Source organism: Oncorhynchus kisutch, linkage group LG28 (assembly GCF_002021735.2).
Source record: "Oncorhynchus kisutch isolate 150728-3 linkage group LG28, Okis_V2, whole genome shotgun sequence".
NCBI lineage: Eukaryota > Metazoa > Chordata > Actinopteri > Salmoniformes > Salmonidae > Oncorhynchus > Oncorhynchus kisutch.
In genome coordinates this window covers 28,004,135-28,022,357 of record NC_034201.2, presented here as the reverse complement: position 1 = coordinate 28,022,357, position 18,223 = coordinate 28,004,135, and the positions used below count along the sequence as shown (strand labels likewise).

Here is an 18,223-nt window from a genome sequence, read left to right as displayed (position 1 = left end):
CAAGCGGTACCGGAGCGCCATGTCGAGGACCAAAAGTCTCCTCAACAGCTTCTACCCCCAAGCCATTAGACTGCTGAACAATTCATAAAAATCACCACTGGACAATTTACATTGACTCCATGTTACTCGCTGTTTGTTTGTTACCTATGTATAGTCACTTCGTCCTCACCTACATATACAGATTACTTCAACTAGCCTGTACTCCTGCACTCTGACTCGGTACCGGTGCCCCCTGTATGTAGCCTTGTTATTGTTATTCTTATTGTGTAACTTTTTATTATTACCTTTTATTTTAGCCTACCTGGTAAATATTTTCTTCTCCTTGAACTGCACTGTTGGTTAAGGGCTTGTAAGTAAGTATTTCACGGTAAAGTCTACACTTGTTGTATTCAGCGCATGTGGCAAAAAAAAGTTAGATTTGATTCGATTTGAACTACCATATAAATACATTGGTATTCTGGACACATTGTAAAGTTGGACCAAATTTGATGCACTTCCACAAGGCGACCAGTGGGGGCATCAGTTCCTATCTTTTTGGGCAACACCCGCAAGAAAAGTTCTGATGCATCAGCCACAGCATGAAGCCACCTGGCCTTCGAATCTCAGAACCCACATAGAAATATGAGTATTGTCTAACAGTTCCCAATTTCCTCATACACACCACCTTAGTCTAGTTAAGTTGCGTCACAACAGACCCTGGTTCAATTCCAGGCTGTATCACAACTGGTTGTGATTGGGAGTCCCATAGTGCGGCGCACAATTGTCCCAGCGTCGTCCAGGTTAGGGTTTGGCCGGGTAGGCCGTCATTGTAAATAAGAATTTGTTTTGAACGGACTTGCCTAGTTAAATAAAGGTTAAATAAATAAAAAAATTAAGTTGATAATCTTTCAATGATTAGAAAGCTTAGTTTAGCATGGATATGGTAATATGGCGGGAGTTTAGCATCAGTTAATGCAGGTTTTTATCAGCTTCGTTCTTTCCATTTGGGATTTACTTAATAAAGTAGTACAAATGTGTGACAGATCTGCATTAACTGGACAGGTGCTCCATTAATAAGCATTTAAGGTCAGATATTTCAGGATTGTCTCTTGCAAATTTGGAATTTAATTACAGCTGGTAGATAGGCATCTTGCAGTAAGACAAACTGAGATTCTATCTGATTGTGGATTTTATATGTTTTGGACAGTGTACTGTGGTCTACACGTTCATGCATAAGTAGGCCTTTTCACCTTTTTCAATCAGATATTAACCATAGGAGCAAGTTCCATTGATCAAATGGATATCACTTGTGTGAATATGGAATATGAGAATATCTGCTCATGACAGATAGCTGTTGAAGGCATGAAATGGTGTTAAATATATATAGTGTAAAATGCTAAGTAGACTATTAATCAAATTGCCATAGAAATGCAACTCTCGGTTTTCTATGGACAACCTCATGTTGCACCTGCTAATGAATTGTCTGCTCTAGTCGTCCTGAAACATAACACTAAATGTGTTTTGCACTTGGCATAAAGGGAGGCGTGCCACTTGCGGGATTTCTGTGTAGTCCCTTACTGCTAACAGGAATTGGAAACTATAAAAATATGCAGTTTAGTTAGAGGGGACTTTGGTGACGCAGTGCAGAGGATGCCCTATTTCTCCGGGAAGCATTTTAGGCTATTAATTAGGTCGCCGAGTGTCGTTGTCATGACCAGATGGTGACTGAGCTTCCTAAAAAAAATACGGACTGGTTTAAGATTCATGCATTTATGGACTAAGTAGGTACCACAGTGTGGTTAAATTAGGTGCTAAATACAAAACGTGGGAACCAATAAGGAAAGCTGCACAAGGAATACATCCATTAATTTTCATAATGAGAAAGGTGAACTGGTAATTTGGCGAGTCACATGGTGATAAACAGTAGGTGGAGACAATGCACAATTGCGCAAAACTGCACATCTCCTCTGCAGGTGCGGATGTAGACTTACATTTTTTTCATGGTTGAAAATAACCGGGCAAAATATTTTTGGTTAAATATCTTCTCAAAATGCACTTCTGTTTTGTAAGGCTCAATAGTGGCTTCGTGAGATTCCTAATCCGAAATATTCACAAACTCCATGACAAGAATTTTCCTAACACACCATCAGCCGTCTCTGTGCAGCCGCAGTGGAGAACGACTAACTGAGCGCACTAGTTTGTGCCTGCATCCCATTTCCCCCCCTCGAGCGTGTGAGCGCAAACGCTTTGCCCTGGCGGATTAATTCGTGTTGTGTGTGCTACGGCTGATGCTTGTCACTCATTCTTCGTTCTACTCGCGTGCGTTCCAGGGTAGCGGCAAGGACCAATTATAATATTGCTATCAGAATACAATAGTTGGAAAACAAATATTTCTTCAGAACACAGGACTCGTCCAGCCAAGTCTGTCTATCTACTCTTCAAGGAGAATAACTTTGTGATATTGCAATGATTCAAACAATGGATCTCATCTGGGCATTGCTCTTCTTTGGCTATGCAGGTAAGATGATGTTTTTATAAATAATTACAATGTTTTATTGGAGATGGCCACCTTTATTAATTGAATAAGGAAAGTTTTCTATAAATTCTGAAAGTTCAGTGTTTTGTTCACTTTATAGCAGCATCCGTATCTCATCCGTGCTTACCGCGTCTCATATGTGGGTTTCAATGGACAGTTAGTTATATCATATTGGAGCTGTTGCCTCGGATATAGGAAGGACACAGAGGCAATGGAAACATGAGAGAAACGGGATAGTAGGCTATGTTCTCTCAATAATGGCTGTGGTAACATGAAGGGAAATTAACTATATTTTGTGCCTTATTTCATCGCCGTATAGACTAAATCCCGAATAGTCTAATGTCCGTATGCTACTGTCCGTAGGCTACTGGTAACTATCTGCGTAATAAGAGAATATCACTTGTCCTTTAATTGAGCTGTATTCCTCGTGATTTGGGCTCTCTGGACTAGACATTGTTTGATAGGGACAACCTGTTTTTCCTAACCCCGAGCTTTGTTGTTGCTGAGGAGTGGGTTAAGCTCCAAGGGGAAGATGGGTGCATTTGGTCTTGGGGAAACAAGCATTTCATTGGTTCACCTTTGTGTCAGCAAAATCCCCCAAGAGATTTTAGATTGTGTGTTAGATTTGATGCCTGTCACATTACATTTCTGAGAAACCTATAACCATTTACAGTACTCTAATAAAATGAGTTGGGTAGCTTTTTATGCATTAAATATAGATGTTGAGGTCTCGCACATATTGTGCTCAAACGTTGGTTGCTAATGGGGATGCTTTGTTTCGGTCCTCCAGCCTATGCACATGCAAAATATAAATTAGAACGCGCTAGCTACGGCATTTCTTAGTGGATTATAGTATTCTAGGTTAAACGTGAAAGCCTAATGTCTTATTTTGTTTTTAATGACAAGTGTTCAAAGGAGTTTTTTTTAAATAAATTCATGCGTACATGTGAGGTGATTGAAAATATCCCAATGCTGATTGTCAGTTAGAGTTGCAGCCCTCAATATGATAGGCTACATTGTATTTGATTAATGGAGCTCCGTGCTGACAGACCGTGCATGCTTGTAACATGAACCACATAGTAGCATAGTTAGCTACCTCAATACATTTTACATTATACATACATTTGATGGACCTAGCAAGCCCTTCCAGTCAGGGTTATAGGACACTTTGTATATACGTCTGAGATTCTTTTTCTCCCCCGAATTGGCCCATAGATTTTTTGGGGAGAGAAAACAGAAACCCATGGCTTGTACAGTGTTTTTCTTTCTGTCTATGGAGAATATATGCTACTATTATCAGTAGCAGGGTGTGGGTAAAATCACTGGGGAAGCCCACCCCCCAAAAATAAATGTACCTGTGTTGTGATATTTGCGTTGTTTGCGCTATAACCTGTTAAATTCCTATGCTTTGTGACTGTAATATATAGGCATAAAGACTGAGACAATAAGAATACAGTGTCAGAATAAATTCAATCACACCTTTGTTTTATCACAAAACCGGATAGCAACCTCTGTTTGGTGAAGTCTACAAAGCATACTGCATGTACAGTAACATGCTGACCAAACCACAAGTGTGTCTGCTGCCCTAGTTGATTTTGTTTACCCACATCAGAAGCGATCAGGACACACAGGTTGAAATGTCAAAACAAACTCTGTACCAATTCTATTCATTTGGGGACAGGTCAAAAAGCCTTAAACATTTATGGCAATTTAGCTAATTTGTCCTGGTATATATTTGGGTTGTTATTTTACCTGAAATGCACAAGGTCTTCTACTTGGACAATTAATCCACAGATAAACCAAATTTGTTTCTCCTCATCTCTCCTCCTTCCTTCAGGCTTCTTTTTCTTATTTGGCCTTTATATGGCAGTTGGCAACCAACTTTACAGCATTACTACAACTGACCGGAGTGTGGACCTAAGTTCTTTCAATTACTCACATGGGTATATGCTCCTAAAAACCAATGAGGAGATGGGAGAGGCTGGACTTTTTGCCACATTTCAGGCTTCAAACATAAAGATATAAAACTGTATTTTTTTGTGAAGAATCAACAACAAGTGGGACACAATCATGAAGTGGAACAAATCAAAAACTGAAAAATTGGGCGTGCAAAATTATTCAGCCCCCTTAAGTTAATACTTTGTAGCGCCACCTTTTGCTGCGATTACAGCTGTAAGTCGCTTGGGGTATGTCTATCAGTTTTGCACATCGAGAGACTGACATTTTTTCCCATTCCTCCTTGCAAAACAGCTCGAGCTCAGTGAGGTTGGATGGAGAGCATTTGTGAACAGCAGTTTTCAGTTCTTTCCACAGATTCTCGATTGGATTCAGGTCTTGACTTTGACTTGGCCATTCTAACACCTGGATATGTTTATTTTTGAACCATTCCATTGTAGATTTTGCTTTATGTTTTGGATCATTGTCTTGTTGGAAGACAAATCTCCGTCCCAGTCTCAGGTCTTTTGCAGACTCCATCAGGTTTTCTTCCAGAATGGTCCTGTATTTGGCTCCATCCATCTTCCCATCAATTTTAACCATCTTCCCTGTCCCTGCTGAAGAAAAGCAGGCCCAAACCATGATGCTGCCACCACCATGTTTGACAGTGGGGATGGTGTGTTCAGGGTGATGAGCTGTGTTGCTTTTACGCCAAACATAACGTTTTGCATTGTTGCCAAAAAGTTCCATTTTGGTTTCATCTGACCAGAGCACCTTCTTCCACATGTTTGGTGTGTCTCCCAGGTGGCTTGTGGCAAACTTTAAACAACACTTTTTATGGATATCTTTAAGAAATGGCTTTCTTCTTGCCACTCTTCCATAAAGGCCAGATTTGTGCAATATACGACTGATTGTTGTCCTATGGACAGAGTCTCCCACCTCAGCTGTAGATCTCTGCAGTTCATCCAGAGTGATCATGGGCCTCTTGGCTGCATCTCTGATCAGTCTTGTCCTTGTATGAGCTGAAAGTTTAGAGGGACGGCCAGGTCTTGGTAGATTTGCAGTGGTCTGATACTCCTTCCATTTCAATATTATCGGTTGCACAGTGCTCCTTGGGATGTTTAAAGCTTGGGAAATCTTTTTGTATCCAAATCCGGCTTTAAACTTCTTCACAACAGTATCTCGGACCTGCCTGGTGTGTTCCTTGTTCTTCATGATGCTCTCTGCGCTTTTAACGGACCTCTGAGACTATCACAGTGCAGGTGCATTTATACAGAGACTTGATTACACACAGGTGGATTGTATTTATCATCAGTAGTCATTTAGGTCAACATTGGATCATTCAGAGATCCTCACTGAACTTCTGGAGAGTTTGCTGCACTGAAAGTAAAGGGGCTGAATAATTCAGTTTTTGATTTGTTAAAAAAGTTTGAAATATCCAATAAATGTCGTTCCACTTCATGATTGTGTCCCACTTGTTGTTGATTCTTCACAAAAAAATACAGTTTTATATCTTTATGTTTGAAGCCTGAAATGTGGCAAAAGGTCGCAAAGTGCAAGGGGGCCGAATACTTTCGCAAGGCACTGTATATATATATTTGTAATAATGACAATTACAACAATACTGAATGAACACTTTCATTTTAACTTAATATAATACATAAATAAAAATCTATTTAATCTCAAATAAATAATGAAACATGTTCAATTTGGTTGAAATAATGCAAAAACACAGTGTTGGAGAAGAAAGTAAAAGTGCAATATGTGCCATGTAAAAAAGCGAACGTTTCTGATCCTTGCTCAGAACATGAGAACATATGAAAGCTGGTGGTTCACCGCTACCACCGCTCAGTCAAACTGCTCTATCAAATATCAAATCATATACTTTATTATAATATAATAAACACACAGAAATACGAGCCTTAGGTTGTTAATACGGTCAAATCCGGAAACTATCATTTTGAAAACAAAACGTTTATTCTTTCCGTGAAATATGGAACCGTTTGGTATTTCATCTAATACCAAACGGGTGGCATCCATAAGTCTAAATATTGCTGTTACATTGCACAAACTTCAATGTTATGTTATAATTATGTACAATTCTGGCAAATTAATTACGGTCTTTGTAAGGAAGAAATGGTCTTCACACAGTTAGCAACGATCCTGGCGGCCCAAACTGCTGCATATACCCTGACTCTGCTTGCACAAAACGCAAGAGAAGTGACAATTTCCCTAGTTAATATTGACTGCTAACATGAATGAATTTTTATGAAATATTCAGGTTTAATGGGGTAGTGGGGTGGCAGGGTGGCCTAGTGGTTAGAGTGTTGGACTAGTAACCGGAAAGTTACAAGTTCAAACCCCTGAGCTGACAAGGTACAAATCTGTCGTTCTGCCCCTGAACAGGCAGTTAACCCAGTGTTTCCCATAGGGCGGTGCACAATTTACCCAGCGTTGTCTGGTTTTGGCCGGGGTAGGCCGTTGTTATAAATAAGAATTTGTTCTTAACTGACTTGCCTAGGTAAATAAAGGTTAAATACAATTTTAAAAAGGATGACATTATTTGATTAGCCTGTGAGGTGTTAGTCCTAAGCAAGTAACAACAGTAATATGCTGTTAGAAAGCAGGAACAATGTAATTAAAAGTATTCAGTTCCAGTTCGCTGATAATTACATTCCGATGCCAGTGACTACTAACAAGGAACAATGGCCAACATCCAAGAAAATGCCGCTAGATTCTTTGCTGGAAGAAATTATATACTGTATATTGTTTGAGAAAGAACCTAATTGAACATGAAATGTGGCTTATATTTTACGACTGGCTGGACTAAAAGGCAGCAAGACAAAGGCTTTGCCTGGTTGCGGGAGTATTAACAGTAACTAGTTCTGTGGAATGGAGGTGTATCATCACATCTGTTGCCATCAGTCTGAAGTCAGAGAGCACATAGGGGATCCAACTAGACAGACAGGGAGCTGTTGCTGGTTACATTTCATTCCCAGACTCAGTCAAGTGAGAAGCCATTCTTCCCTTCTCTTTTTCTTACATCACATTTGTCTCTCGGAAGCTGTTTTAAGGAGGTTTTGTAGTTGGCTCCTGTCACGTTTGGAATATTGCATTGGAGCTGTGTGATTTGTGACAGACGGTAGTGGTGCAAAAAATGTGCCTGTGCTGTTGTCTGGTGTTGTTGTCTGGTGTTGACCCTGTTATGACCCTTACCATTAAGTGCACGTGACTGCCAGCCAAACGATGGCTCCCGCTACACATTACCATCACATTGGTGGCATTCTCTCGGAAGCCCCTGGCTCTGGTGCTTTTTGGTAGGTTCAGGTCCCCATCAATGTCAAAAAAGTAAGTCCAGGAGAGAACACACTTCAGGGAGTTCTTTAAAATTAAGCAAATAAAAAATGGGGAGTGCAAAGACTTTGCAAAAAGCGTGTTGTTTTTGTTTTCGAAGTAGAGTTTACCTTAAAAAGAGGGTGAAGTTTAAGATTAGTCAACAGTTGGACAGAAAATAAACATTTCCAAGATGGTTAACATCTGGGATTTCAACTCATGTGGCAAGTTCAAAGCCACTATGAAAATATGATTCCCTTTTTTGAGAGGGGGAAACTGTAAAAAGCAGCTTAACAAGGGAAAATTATAAGGCTTTCGGTCTGTTGCTTGGAATGAGATATGAATAAAACATCCAGCTTCAAACCCTGCCCCGTTCCTGTTGGGTGAGAGGCATAGCGTTTAAAGGGATATACACACAAAGTTTTAGACTACTCTGTAATGTACATAATAATAATAATGTACAGCATTGTGTGTACCCAAAGTGGAGGTAAATTGTACTTAAAATGTTAAATTCTACTCTTGTTTGTAATGATTGGCTACATCTGTGTGTATGAAGTACAGGTCATTCATCCTGTATGTAATACAAATCTGCTCTTTTTTGTGGGGTTAACCACAACCTCTTAAAGTTCATCATTCCTTCTGTCAGCTCACCTGCAGTCCTCCAGACTTCAATTGGAAAGGCTATTTGTATTTTGTCTGCATGATACATCGATAATGAAAGGGATTTGCTTTTTCACTGATTGGTTCTCCTCTGTCTTTCTCACTCCAACACCCACATGGAAAACCACACATAGTCTCTGAGCGCCGCATCCTTCCAAGCAACGTGAGGTCTCAACACCCCAGGATAGATTTTTTTTAAAGATAACCAATCAAAGCTCAGCACATTTCTGTTCGAATCTGCATTTACAATGGCCTCCTTTGCAGACCAGTGTGTCACAGCTCTCCCTCGCTGTGAGTCGAGTTAGATTCTCGCAGCAGATTCTACGGTCAATGCTGATTTTGTTCACTAAGATGTTGGAGAACCCCTGTGTGTCTAGGATTGTTCAAAAGACTGTGTGAATGTGGAGATGGGCGGCAATTAAATTTAGTGAGCCAAAGTGTGATTTTCTGTGGTTCATTGATAAGCCTCCTTTGGAAGAATTGATTTCATCCCAATGATGACTGTTCTTCATGGAACATAAACTTAAGAGAGCCCCTTTGAACCAATCCAGTCAAAAGTATATTTAATTATTGAGTACGACCTTAGCAAGTGCAATAATAGACTGAAAGCGGACTGGAACTACCAATTGGATACCACGAAAAAGGGGTAACAACAAAAAAACGGTCAATTTATTAATCAGAACCTCGTGTCATATCACCCTTCTGAACAGTTTTAACCTCTTTGCATCTGCAAAAACCAGAACCTTACTTATGATTCAGTACTACACAAATTAGTTTAATTATTTATTTACTAGCTAATTAAATGGTAATACAGGATAAATATACACACTTAATACGTTAAAAACAGGTCCCTAGCAGAATGACACAACATGGCTGCTTGTTACAAAAGAGATGGAGAGGGGGGCAGAGAGGGACAGAGACATACTATTTTGGTACATTTAGAAACTTCTCTCACTTACAGTAATCATATACTTTGCACACGAACCACCGGCCTGTTTGAGTAAGAAATCATAAATGTATTTACGTGACATGTCTTGGTTTGCCGGATCTCTCTCGGTGGACCGGGCCACCTTGTAATGGGAGTTGGTCCTTTTTGCGGCAGGCTTGTAAGGCTCTGATTGTCAAAAATGGTTTCGACAAGTTTCATACTGTTGTCCTTTTGTAGTTGTCCAATGACTTGTCGTGTAGTCCTGAACAGAACTACAGAGTTTATTTTCCTTCCATTCGCTCCTGAAGATGCTTCTCTGAAGATAGGCTAGCCAGCCGGGTCGATAGTTCTCAGTGGGATAATGTGAGTAACGTAATGCGATGGTTTGAGCAGAGTAGTAAGATGGTCCTACTTAAATTCTCTTTCGAAGATACTACATTTAGGACTGCTAATCAGCCTTACCAGTGATTGTCCAGGAGGTGAGAATAATGTCTCTACCTCGTGTTGAGATTCAGAGTTCAAACCACTTTTAGCGTGTAGCTGCAGCATCACACTTTTCTGGTCTGATATACTAATTCTTAACCCATAATTTGATACAGTTTGTTCAAAAGTTTGGTTCCGTCATGCTGACATGCTCTCTGACCTCACTCATTGGCATGACTTTTCACTGTGCAAAATGTATGTAAAACAATGATCTCTTATGGCTCCTAAAATCATATCCCTCTCTTAACAAAAACACTTTCATCATTTTTCATATTACATGCATAACACATCGGATGGAAACTTCATACATGTAGTGGGTATACTTTCCAAGTTACAGTATTTCCTTTATAACATTTTTAATGACATCACAAAATAACAAACAAAATGACATTAGTGTTCTATAGATCACCTCTGACCATTCCCCACGTTCTGTGTTAAAATTATGGTTCCTGTATTCACTTTTGAACGTGTTAGAGAGACCTGAATCGTCTCTCCTTGATTTACAACAGGGTTGTTAACCCCCACCAGTTCCTCCCCCCCCCCCTCTGCGGTTGAGAGTGGGTCTGGTTGAAGTTATTCTTTGCAAACCTGATCTGACCTATTTGTATCCTCACAGGACAGTCATGACAATGCCATGGTTTTACTGTCTCATATTAAGATCAGTGAGTTAATGTTGAACAATTGTCAAAAACTGGGATGTTATTATCGAAACCAAATGGTTTCATATTTCACTTATTGAATGAACCCATTGCAGTTGAAAGACCAATGGGATGAAAAATCCTAAATGACTCCACTGGCAGCTTGCGTTGTATTTTTTTTTATTGCTGACTGTTTGATAAGGATGGGCCGTCTTTGCATATTAATCAATCCATGAATAGGGACCCAGACTGATTTGCATTGTGTAAGCTCTGAAGACATTCTATAGAGTATTGGAGGGAGAAGAGAAAGGGGTTTTGGTTTTCTGAAAAGCAACCTCCCTCTCCCCTCGCCCACCCTGGTCTCTGAATGGATTTTTTTCTTCATTGAAGTGGAAAGGCCTTCGAAAGTTGAGAGGCGACCCTGTATGGCACCCCTCACGCACGCACACGCACACACGACTACTAAAACATGCTAACGACATCCCCTAGACATATACACACACACCCATGGTCTTGTTTTTACTAACCTTGTGAGGACACAATTGACTCCCATTCAAAATTTTATTTTCCCTAACCACTAAACTTAACCCTAACCTTAACCCCTAACCCCAAAATCTAACCCTAACCTCAAAATCTAACCCTAACCTTTACACCTCTTATCTTAACACAAATTCTTACCATAAACCTCAGCCCCCTAGAAATAGCATTTTTCCTTGTTGGGACTGGCAAAATATCCCCAGTTGGTCGAATTTTTGTTTTACTATTCTTGTGGGGACTTCTGGTCTCCACAAATATAGTTCAACATGTCCACACAGATAGACACACAACACACACATTCATTTTTGGTATGGCTGTTGGAAGGGACAGATATAAAGGACTGGGGCATGTGCTGTATTGTCCCCCAAGCCCAGGGATTGACTCATCACTCTGATGTAATGCCTAGCAATTGCTCGAAGCTCATCCTGTGGGTTAGATGCACGCCTGCTGATTGGCTAGGTTGGTTTTGCAGGTGCTATAGATGTTGCTGCAGCATCTTTTGTGTGAAGCAAAGAAAACATGGCCTCCTCTGGGAGAGAAGAATATGGCAAGACATGTGCTAGTCTGAAATGATTACCTTAGTAAATTGGTGCTGCTGTCTCCACACCCTAGGCACAGGCAATGTAGGTGTCTCAATGTTGATGTAAGACTATTCTTAGGTCATCAGAAAATAACTGTTTGCTATGTGATTCATGATAGACAGGGTTGGGTCTGTTACTTTCTAAATGTAAATCGTTAGTTATTAGTTAACCTGTCCAAAATTGTAATCAGTAAAAGTAACTTTTGGATTACCCAAACTCATTAACGTAATCTGATGACCTACTTTTAGATTACTTTCCTCTTCCTTATAAGAAGACAAAAATGAATATTACCAATTGAACGACATCTATTGCATGATAAATCAATGTTTTAGTTGACATAAGTGGCCATAAATTGATGTCCTTCACATACAGATTAGAGGTCGACCGATTATGATTTTTCAACACCGATACCAATTATTGGAGGACCAAAAAAAGCCGATACCGATTATTATTTATTCATTTGTAATAATGACAATTACAACAATACCGAATGAACACTTATTTTAACTTAATATAATACATCAATAAAAATCTATTTAGCCTCAAATAAATAATGAAACATGTTCAATTTGGTTTAAATAATGCAAAAACAAAGTGTTAGAGAAGTAAAAGTGCAATATGTGCCATGTAAAAAAGCTAACGTTTGAGTTTCTTGCTCAGAACATGAGAACATATGAAAGTTGGTGGTTCCTTTTAACATGAAACTTCAATATTCCAAGGTAAGAGGTTTTTAGTTTGTAGTTAATATAGTATTTATAGGACTATTTCTCTCTATACCATTTGTATTTCATATGCCTTTGACTATTGGATGTTCTTATAGGCACTTTAGTATTGCCAGTGTAACAGTATAGCTTCCGTCCCTTTCCTCGCCCCTACCTGGGATCGCCCACAAACACATCGACAACAGCCACCCTCGAAGCAGCGTTACCCATGCAGAGCAAGGGGAACAACCACTCCAAGTCTCAGAGTGAGTGACGTTTGAAACGCTATTAGCGCGCACCCTGCTAACTAGCTAGCCATTTCACATCGGTTGCACCAGCCATTAGGCTGATAGGCTAGAAGTCATAAACAGCGCTGTGCTTGCGAAAAGCTGCTGGCAAAACGCACAAAAGTGCTGTTTGAATGAATGCTTACGAGCCTGCTGCTGCCTACCATCGCTCAGTCAGACTGCTCTATCAAATCATAGACTTAATTAAAACATAACACACAGAAATACGAGCCTTTGGTCATTAATATGGTAGAATCCGGAAACTATCATTTAAAAAACAAAACGTTTATTCTTTCAGTGAAATACGGAACCGTTCGGTATTTTATCTAACGGGTGGCATCCCTAAGTCTAAATATTCTTGTTACATTGCACAACCTTCAATGTTATGTCATAATTACGTAAAATTCTGGCAAATTAGTTCACAATGAGCCAGGCTGCTCAAACTGTTGCATATACCCTGACTCTGCGTGCAAGAGAAGAAGTGACACAATTTCACCTGAATATGCAGGTTTAAAAATATATTCTTCTCTTTTAATAAAGGCATTGGTGTTTATGGTTAGGTACACGTTGGAGCAACGACAGTCCAACGATTGTGCTTTTGTTAAATCATCCCACAGCGTTGCATCGATTATATGCAACGCAGGACACGCTAGATAAACTAGTAATATCATCAACCATGTGTAGTTATAACTAGTGATTATGATTGATAGATTTTTTTTATAAGATAAGTTTAATGCTAGCTAGCAACTCAACGTGGCTTACTGAATTTGAGTAATAGGCAGTCTCCTTGTGGAGTGCAACGAGAGGTAGGTGGTTATAGCGTTGGACTAGTTAACTCTAAGGTTGCAATTTTGGTTCCCCCGAGCTGACAAGGTGAAAATCTGTCGTTCTGCCCCAGAACAAGGCAGTTAACCCACCGTTCCGTTCCTAAAATTAATCCCTTACCTTTGATCTTCATATGGTGGCAATCAGAAGACATTCATTTACTCAATAAATGTTCCTTTTGTTCGATGAAGTCTCTTTAGATCCAAAAACCTCAGTTTGTTAGCTGAACCACAGGCTCAAACGCAGTCAAAACAATCAGACAAAAAAAATCCTAATTGTATCCGTAAAGGTCATAGAAACATGTCAAACGATGTTTATATTCAATCCTCAGGTTGTTTTTAGCCTAAATGATCTATAATATTTCAACCGGACAATAACGTCGTCAATATAAAAGGTAAACAAGAAATGCACATGCGGCTGAAAAAGCTCTGCGACACGGTATGGTCCACTTGTTCAGACTGGTCTTACTCCCTCATTTATAAGAATACAAGCCTGAAATGATTTCTAAAGACTGTTGACATCTGGTGGAAGGCATAGGAACTGCAAATGGAGTCCTAAGTCAATGGATACTGCAATGGCATTGAATAGAAAACTAGAAAACCCCCTCCAAAATTCTCAGGTTTTCGCCTGCTAAATCAGTTCTGTTATACTCACAGACACTATTTTAACGGTTTTGGAAACTTTAGAGAGTTTTCTATCCAAATCTACCAGTTATATGCATATCATATCTTCTGGGCCCGAGTAGCAGGCCGTTTAATTTGGGCATGCTTTTCATCCAAATTTCCGAATGTTGCCCTACCCTATAGAAGTTAACTGACTTGCCTAGTTAAATAAAGGTATATATAAAAAAGAAGTTAAATTGGCAAAATCGGTGCCCAAAAATACCGATTTCCGATTGTTATGAAAACTTGAAATCGGCCCTTCCGATTAATCGGTTGACCTCCAATAAAGATATAGCATAATCATAGTCAGATTTCCAATCATTACAATTAATTTAATTAATACTCTGTGATCTTCAAGAATATAAACATAACTTGGAAATATAGAAATATATAATCTCTGGTTTATGCTCTGGTAAAACAAAGGACTTATTAGCCAACTGTTTTTTATGATTTTGATGTCATGGAGGACTGATTAGGCTCATTACTTTTTAGTTGAAAAATAAATGCTGCTTTAATGGAATGGTAGGCTTTGAGCACTACCGAAAAGTGCTATTTGCATGTGTTAAATGAATGCCATATGCTGCATTTGCTATAGGTCTATTATTTTTGTTGGTGACATGTTGATGTCTCGTTAATTTGCAGCTGTTTAAGTCTATCAAAAGTGTGCGGGTTTCAGCATATATAGTTATTTTAGTTGTTAATCAGCACAAAATAGATTGAGTATTAAAATCCCTACTCATGGTCTTCCTAAATTAAACTCGTTTTTGACTCTATGGAGCACAATACCACCTAGAAGTTTAGAAGGGAGGAACTCCCTCAAGCTTTTATTCCATAGGCTGGGATCTGCACTATCCAGCTATTGCAAGAGCATATTTTTCACTGGCTGTCCACTGGTTGCAATACACATATACACTGAATATACAAAACATTAGAAACACCTACTCTTTCCATGACATAGACTGACCAGGTGAATCCAGGTGAAAGTTATGATCCCTTATTGATGTCACTTGTTAAATCCACTTCAATCAGTGTAGATGAAGGGGAGGAGACAGGTTAAATAATAATTTTTAAGCCTTGAGACAGTTCAGACATGGATTGTGTATGTGTGCCATTCAAAGGGTGAATGGGCAAGACAAAATAAGTGCCTTTGAACAGCGTATGGTAGTAAGTGCCAGGCGCACCGGTTTGTGTCAAGAACAACAATACATCTGCCACGCTGTCCCTTAACACTGGGGCACCTGCGTGCTTAGTCCCCTCCTGTACTCCCTGTTCACCCATGACTGCGTGGCTGCGCACGACTCCAATACCATCATTAAAGTTTGCTGATTTCACAACGGTAGTAGGCCTGATCACTGACGACAATGAGACGGCCTATAGCAGCGGATCCCTAACTGGAGATAGAAACCCCATGTGGGGTCGTCTGATATGAAAATGAGGTCACGGGTGTTTCTAAAATACTGAAGAAAAATAAAATATATAGATTATAATATCGTCTTTGTATCTCAATCATAGTCATTTGTTTAACCTTAAAAATCTAAATGAAAATGATCCAAATCTAAAAGATACAATTCAACCAAAGAGCACCCTTAGATCATGGGAAAAGGCCACACTTGACCGTTGCACTTGAATTATTCCTGCGGTGAATGGCTAGGCCCGCTATGCTATGAAACCACTATTGCAGAGACTTTGATAATACCGGCTGCAATTGATATGGTGAAATAATGTTTGGGGAGGAAGAGGCACAAAAACTCACATCAATACCTTTGTCACATAACACTGTTAAACAAAGAATTTATGCTATTGTTAGCAATCAAGAGGAAACTGACTGAATGACTCAAACTCCCCTGCTGATGCTCTCCAAATGGACGTTAGCTGTGAGGGCCTAGATGCCCATTCATTGACTTTTGTTTGCTATACATGTCATGACGACAAATTTTTCTGTCTCACGATTCCCAAGTATGAAACGGCACAGGGGATGTTCAGTATGCTGCGTGACTATATTGACGAAAAACAGATTCCATGGGATCGAATTGTGGGCTTTTGCACAGATTGGGCTCCATCTATGGTGGGACAGCGGGCACTCTAGTTATGAATGTGTCTCCCTCTGCCATATGGACACATTGTATGATACACTGAGATCAACTGGCAGCAAAAGAGCTGAGCACAGTATTCGGTGATGTACTGCAGCAGGTAACTTCGATTGTAAACTACATCAAACCATATCCACAGCGTGCACGCCTGTTTGCAAAACTATGTGGAGATATGGGATCAGAGCATGAAAATGTTCTATTTCATACTGAGGCTTGGTGGTTATCAAGGGGGAGTGTTGGAAAGATTTGTCACATTGAGAAAGGAGCTGTTGTCATTCACAATGGATGTAAAATAAAAATAAAAACAACAGCCTTGGTTGACATTCTGTGTAACATAAAGAAAATGTGTCCTAGCCTACGTAGCAGACATATTTGGGAAACTGAATAAACTGAATGCAAGCATGCAGGGGGAAAACAAAAACATTCTACAGATGAGTGACCAAATAAGTGGATTCAGAGGAAAGAATTCTTATTGGATAGAGTGTCTTTCAAAAGTGAACCATGCCCCCTTCCCTTGGCTGTGCATGTTTCTAACAGAAAACAACATCAGTAAGTGTACCACATGAGTGACGACTGCTTACCTCCAGCGATTAGAAGAGCACTTTGGGACCTACTTCCCAATCCCTTTGACTGTGATCCTAGCTCAGATGACATGCCAGTAAGTGAAATCAAACAGCTGATCGAGCTGTCATGTGACTGATTGCATTCATGGGTCACTTTGGTTCCTGACTCAAAGGGAATACCCTGCCGTCTCCCTCTGAGCATTATAATGCCATGTTCAAAACACAAAACAACTGGAAAATCTGAATCTTTGTTCTGACTTTAGTGAGTTCAAGACAACTTGGAATAAAATAATAATAAAAACAAGCTCCGACTGGGAAAAATATGGTCATATCTGTGTGAAGCTGGATTCAGTGCTCTCATCTGCATTAACCTTTTGTGACTAGGGGGCAGTATTTTCATTTTTGGAAAAATAACATTCCCGTAGTAAACGGGATATTTTGTCAGGACAAGGTGCTAGAACATGCATATAATTGACAGCTTAGGATAGAAAACACTCTAAAATTTCCAAAACTTTAAACATATTGTCTGTGAGTATAACAGAACTGATATTGCAGGCGAAAGCCTGAGAAAAATCCAATCCGGAAGTGACTCATCTTTTGAAAGCTCTGCGTTCCAATGCGTCCCTATTGAGCAGTGAATGGGCTATCAACCAGATTACTTTTTCTCCGTATTCCCCAAGGTGTCTACAGCATTGTGACGTAGTTTTACGCATTTATGTTGAAGAATAGCCGTAAGCGGCTACATTGCGCAACTGGTCACCTGATGGCTCCCAGAGTGATTCTCGCGTAAAATACAGAGGTAGCCATTATTCCAATCGGTCCTACTGAAAAACCAATTGTCCCGGTGGATATATTATCGAATAGATATTTGAAAAACACCTTGAGGATTGATTATAAACAACGTTTGTTTCTGTCGATATTATGGAGCTAATTTGGAATATTTTTCGGCGTTTTCGTGGCTGCAATTTCCGGCCAATTTCTCAGCCAAACGTGTAGAACAAACGGAGCTATTTTGCCTACAAAAATAATATTTTTGGAAAAAAGGAACATTGGCTATCTAACTGGGAGTCTCGTGAGTGAAAACATCCGAAGCTCATCAAAGGTAAACTATTTAATTTGATTGCTTTTCTGATTTCCATGACCAAGTTACCTGCTGCTAGCTGGACAAAATGCTATGCTAGGCTATCAATAAACTTACACAAATGCTTGTCTAGCTTTGGCTGTAAAGCATATTTTGAAAGTCTGAGATGACAGGGTGATTAACAAAAGGCTAAGATGTGTCTCAATATATTTCACTTGTAATTTTCATGAATAGGAATATTTTCTAGGAATATTTATGTCCGTTGCGTTATGCTAATTAGTGTCAGTCGATGATTACGCTCCCGCACCCGGGATGGGGCCGACTGGGGAAAATATGGTCATATCTGTGTGAAGCTGGATTCAGTGCTCTCATCTGCATTAAAACCAAATATCGATCCAGGTTGG

At 39.7% G+C, this 18,223-nt stretch overlaps 1 protein-coding gene across 12 annotated transcripts in view; it reads left to right on the top strand.

The window, feature by feature from the left end:
• The first annotated feature begins 2,220 nt into the window (after positions 1–2,220).
• The window catches only part of LOC109872500 (neural cell adhesion molecule 1), a 307,284-nt gene continuing 291,281 nt past the window's right edge, over positions 2,221–18,223 (top strand). For 3 of the 12 annotated variants that reach the window (XM_031807515.1, XM_031807517.1, XM_031807516.1), the window contains exon 1: positions 2,224–2,497. In XM_031807515.1, the coding sequence (XP_031663375.1) occupies positions 2,446–2,497 (52 nt within the window). In that variant the 5' untranslated portion in view covers positions 2,224–2,445. Of the gene's footprint in view, positions 2,498–18,223 lie in introns of all 12 variants that reach the window. The other 9 variants (XM_031807519.1, XM_031807518.1, XM_031807513.1 and 6 more) reach the window with 8 other exon arrangements.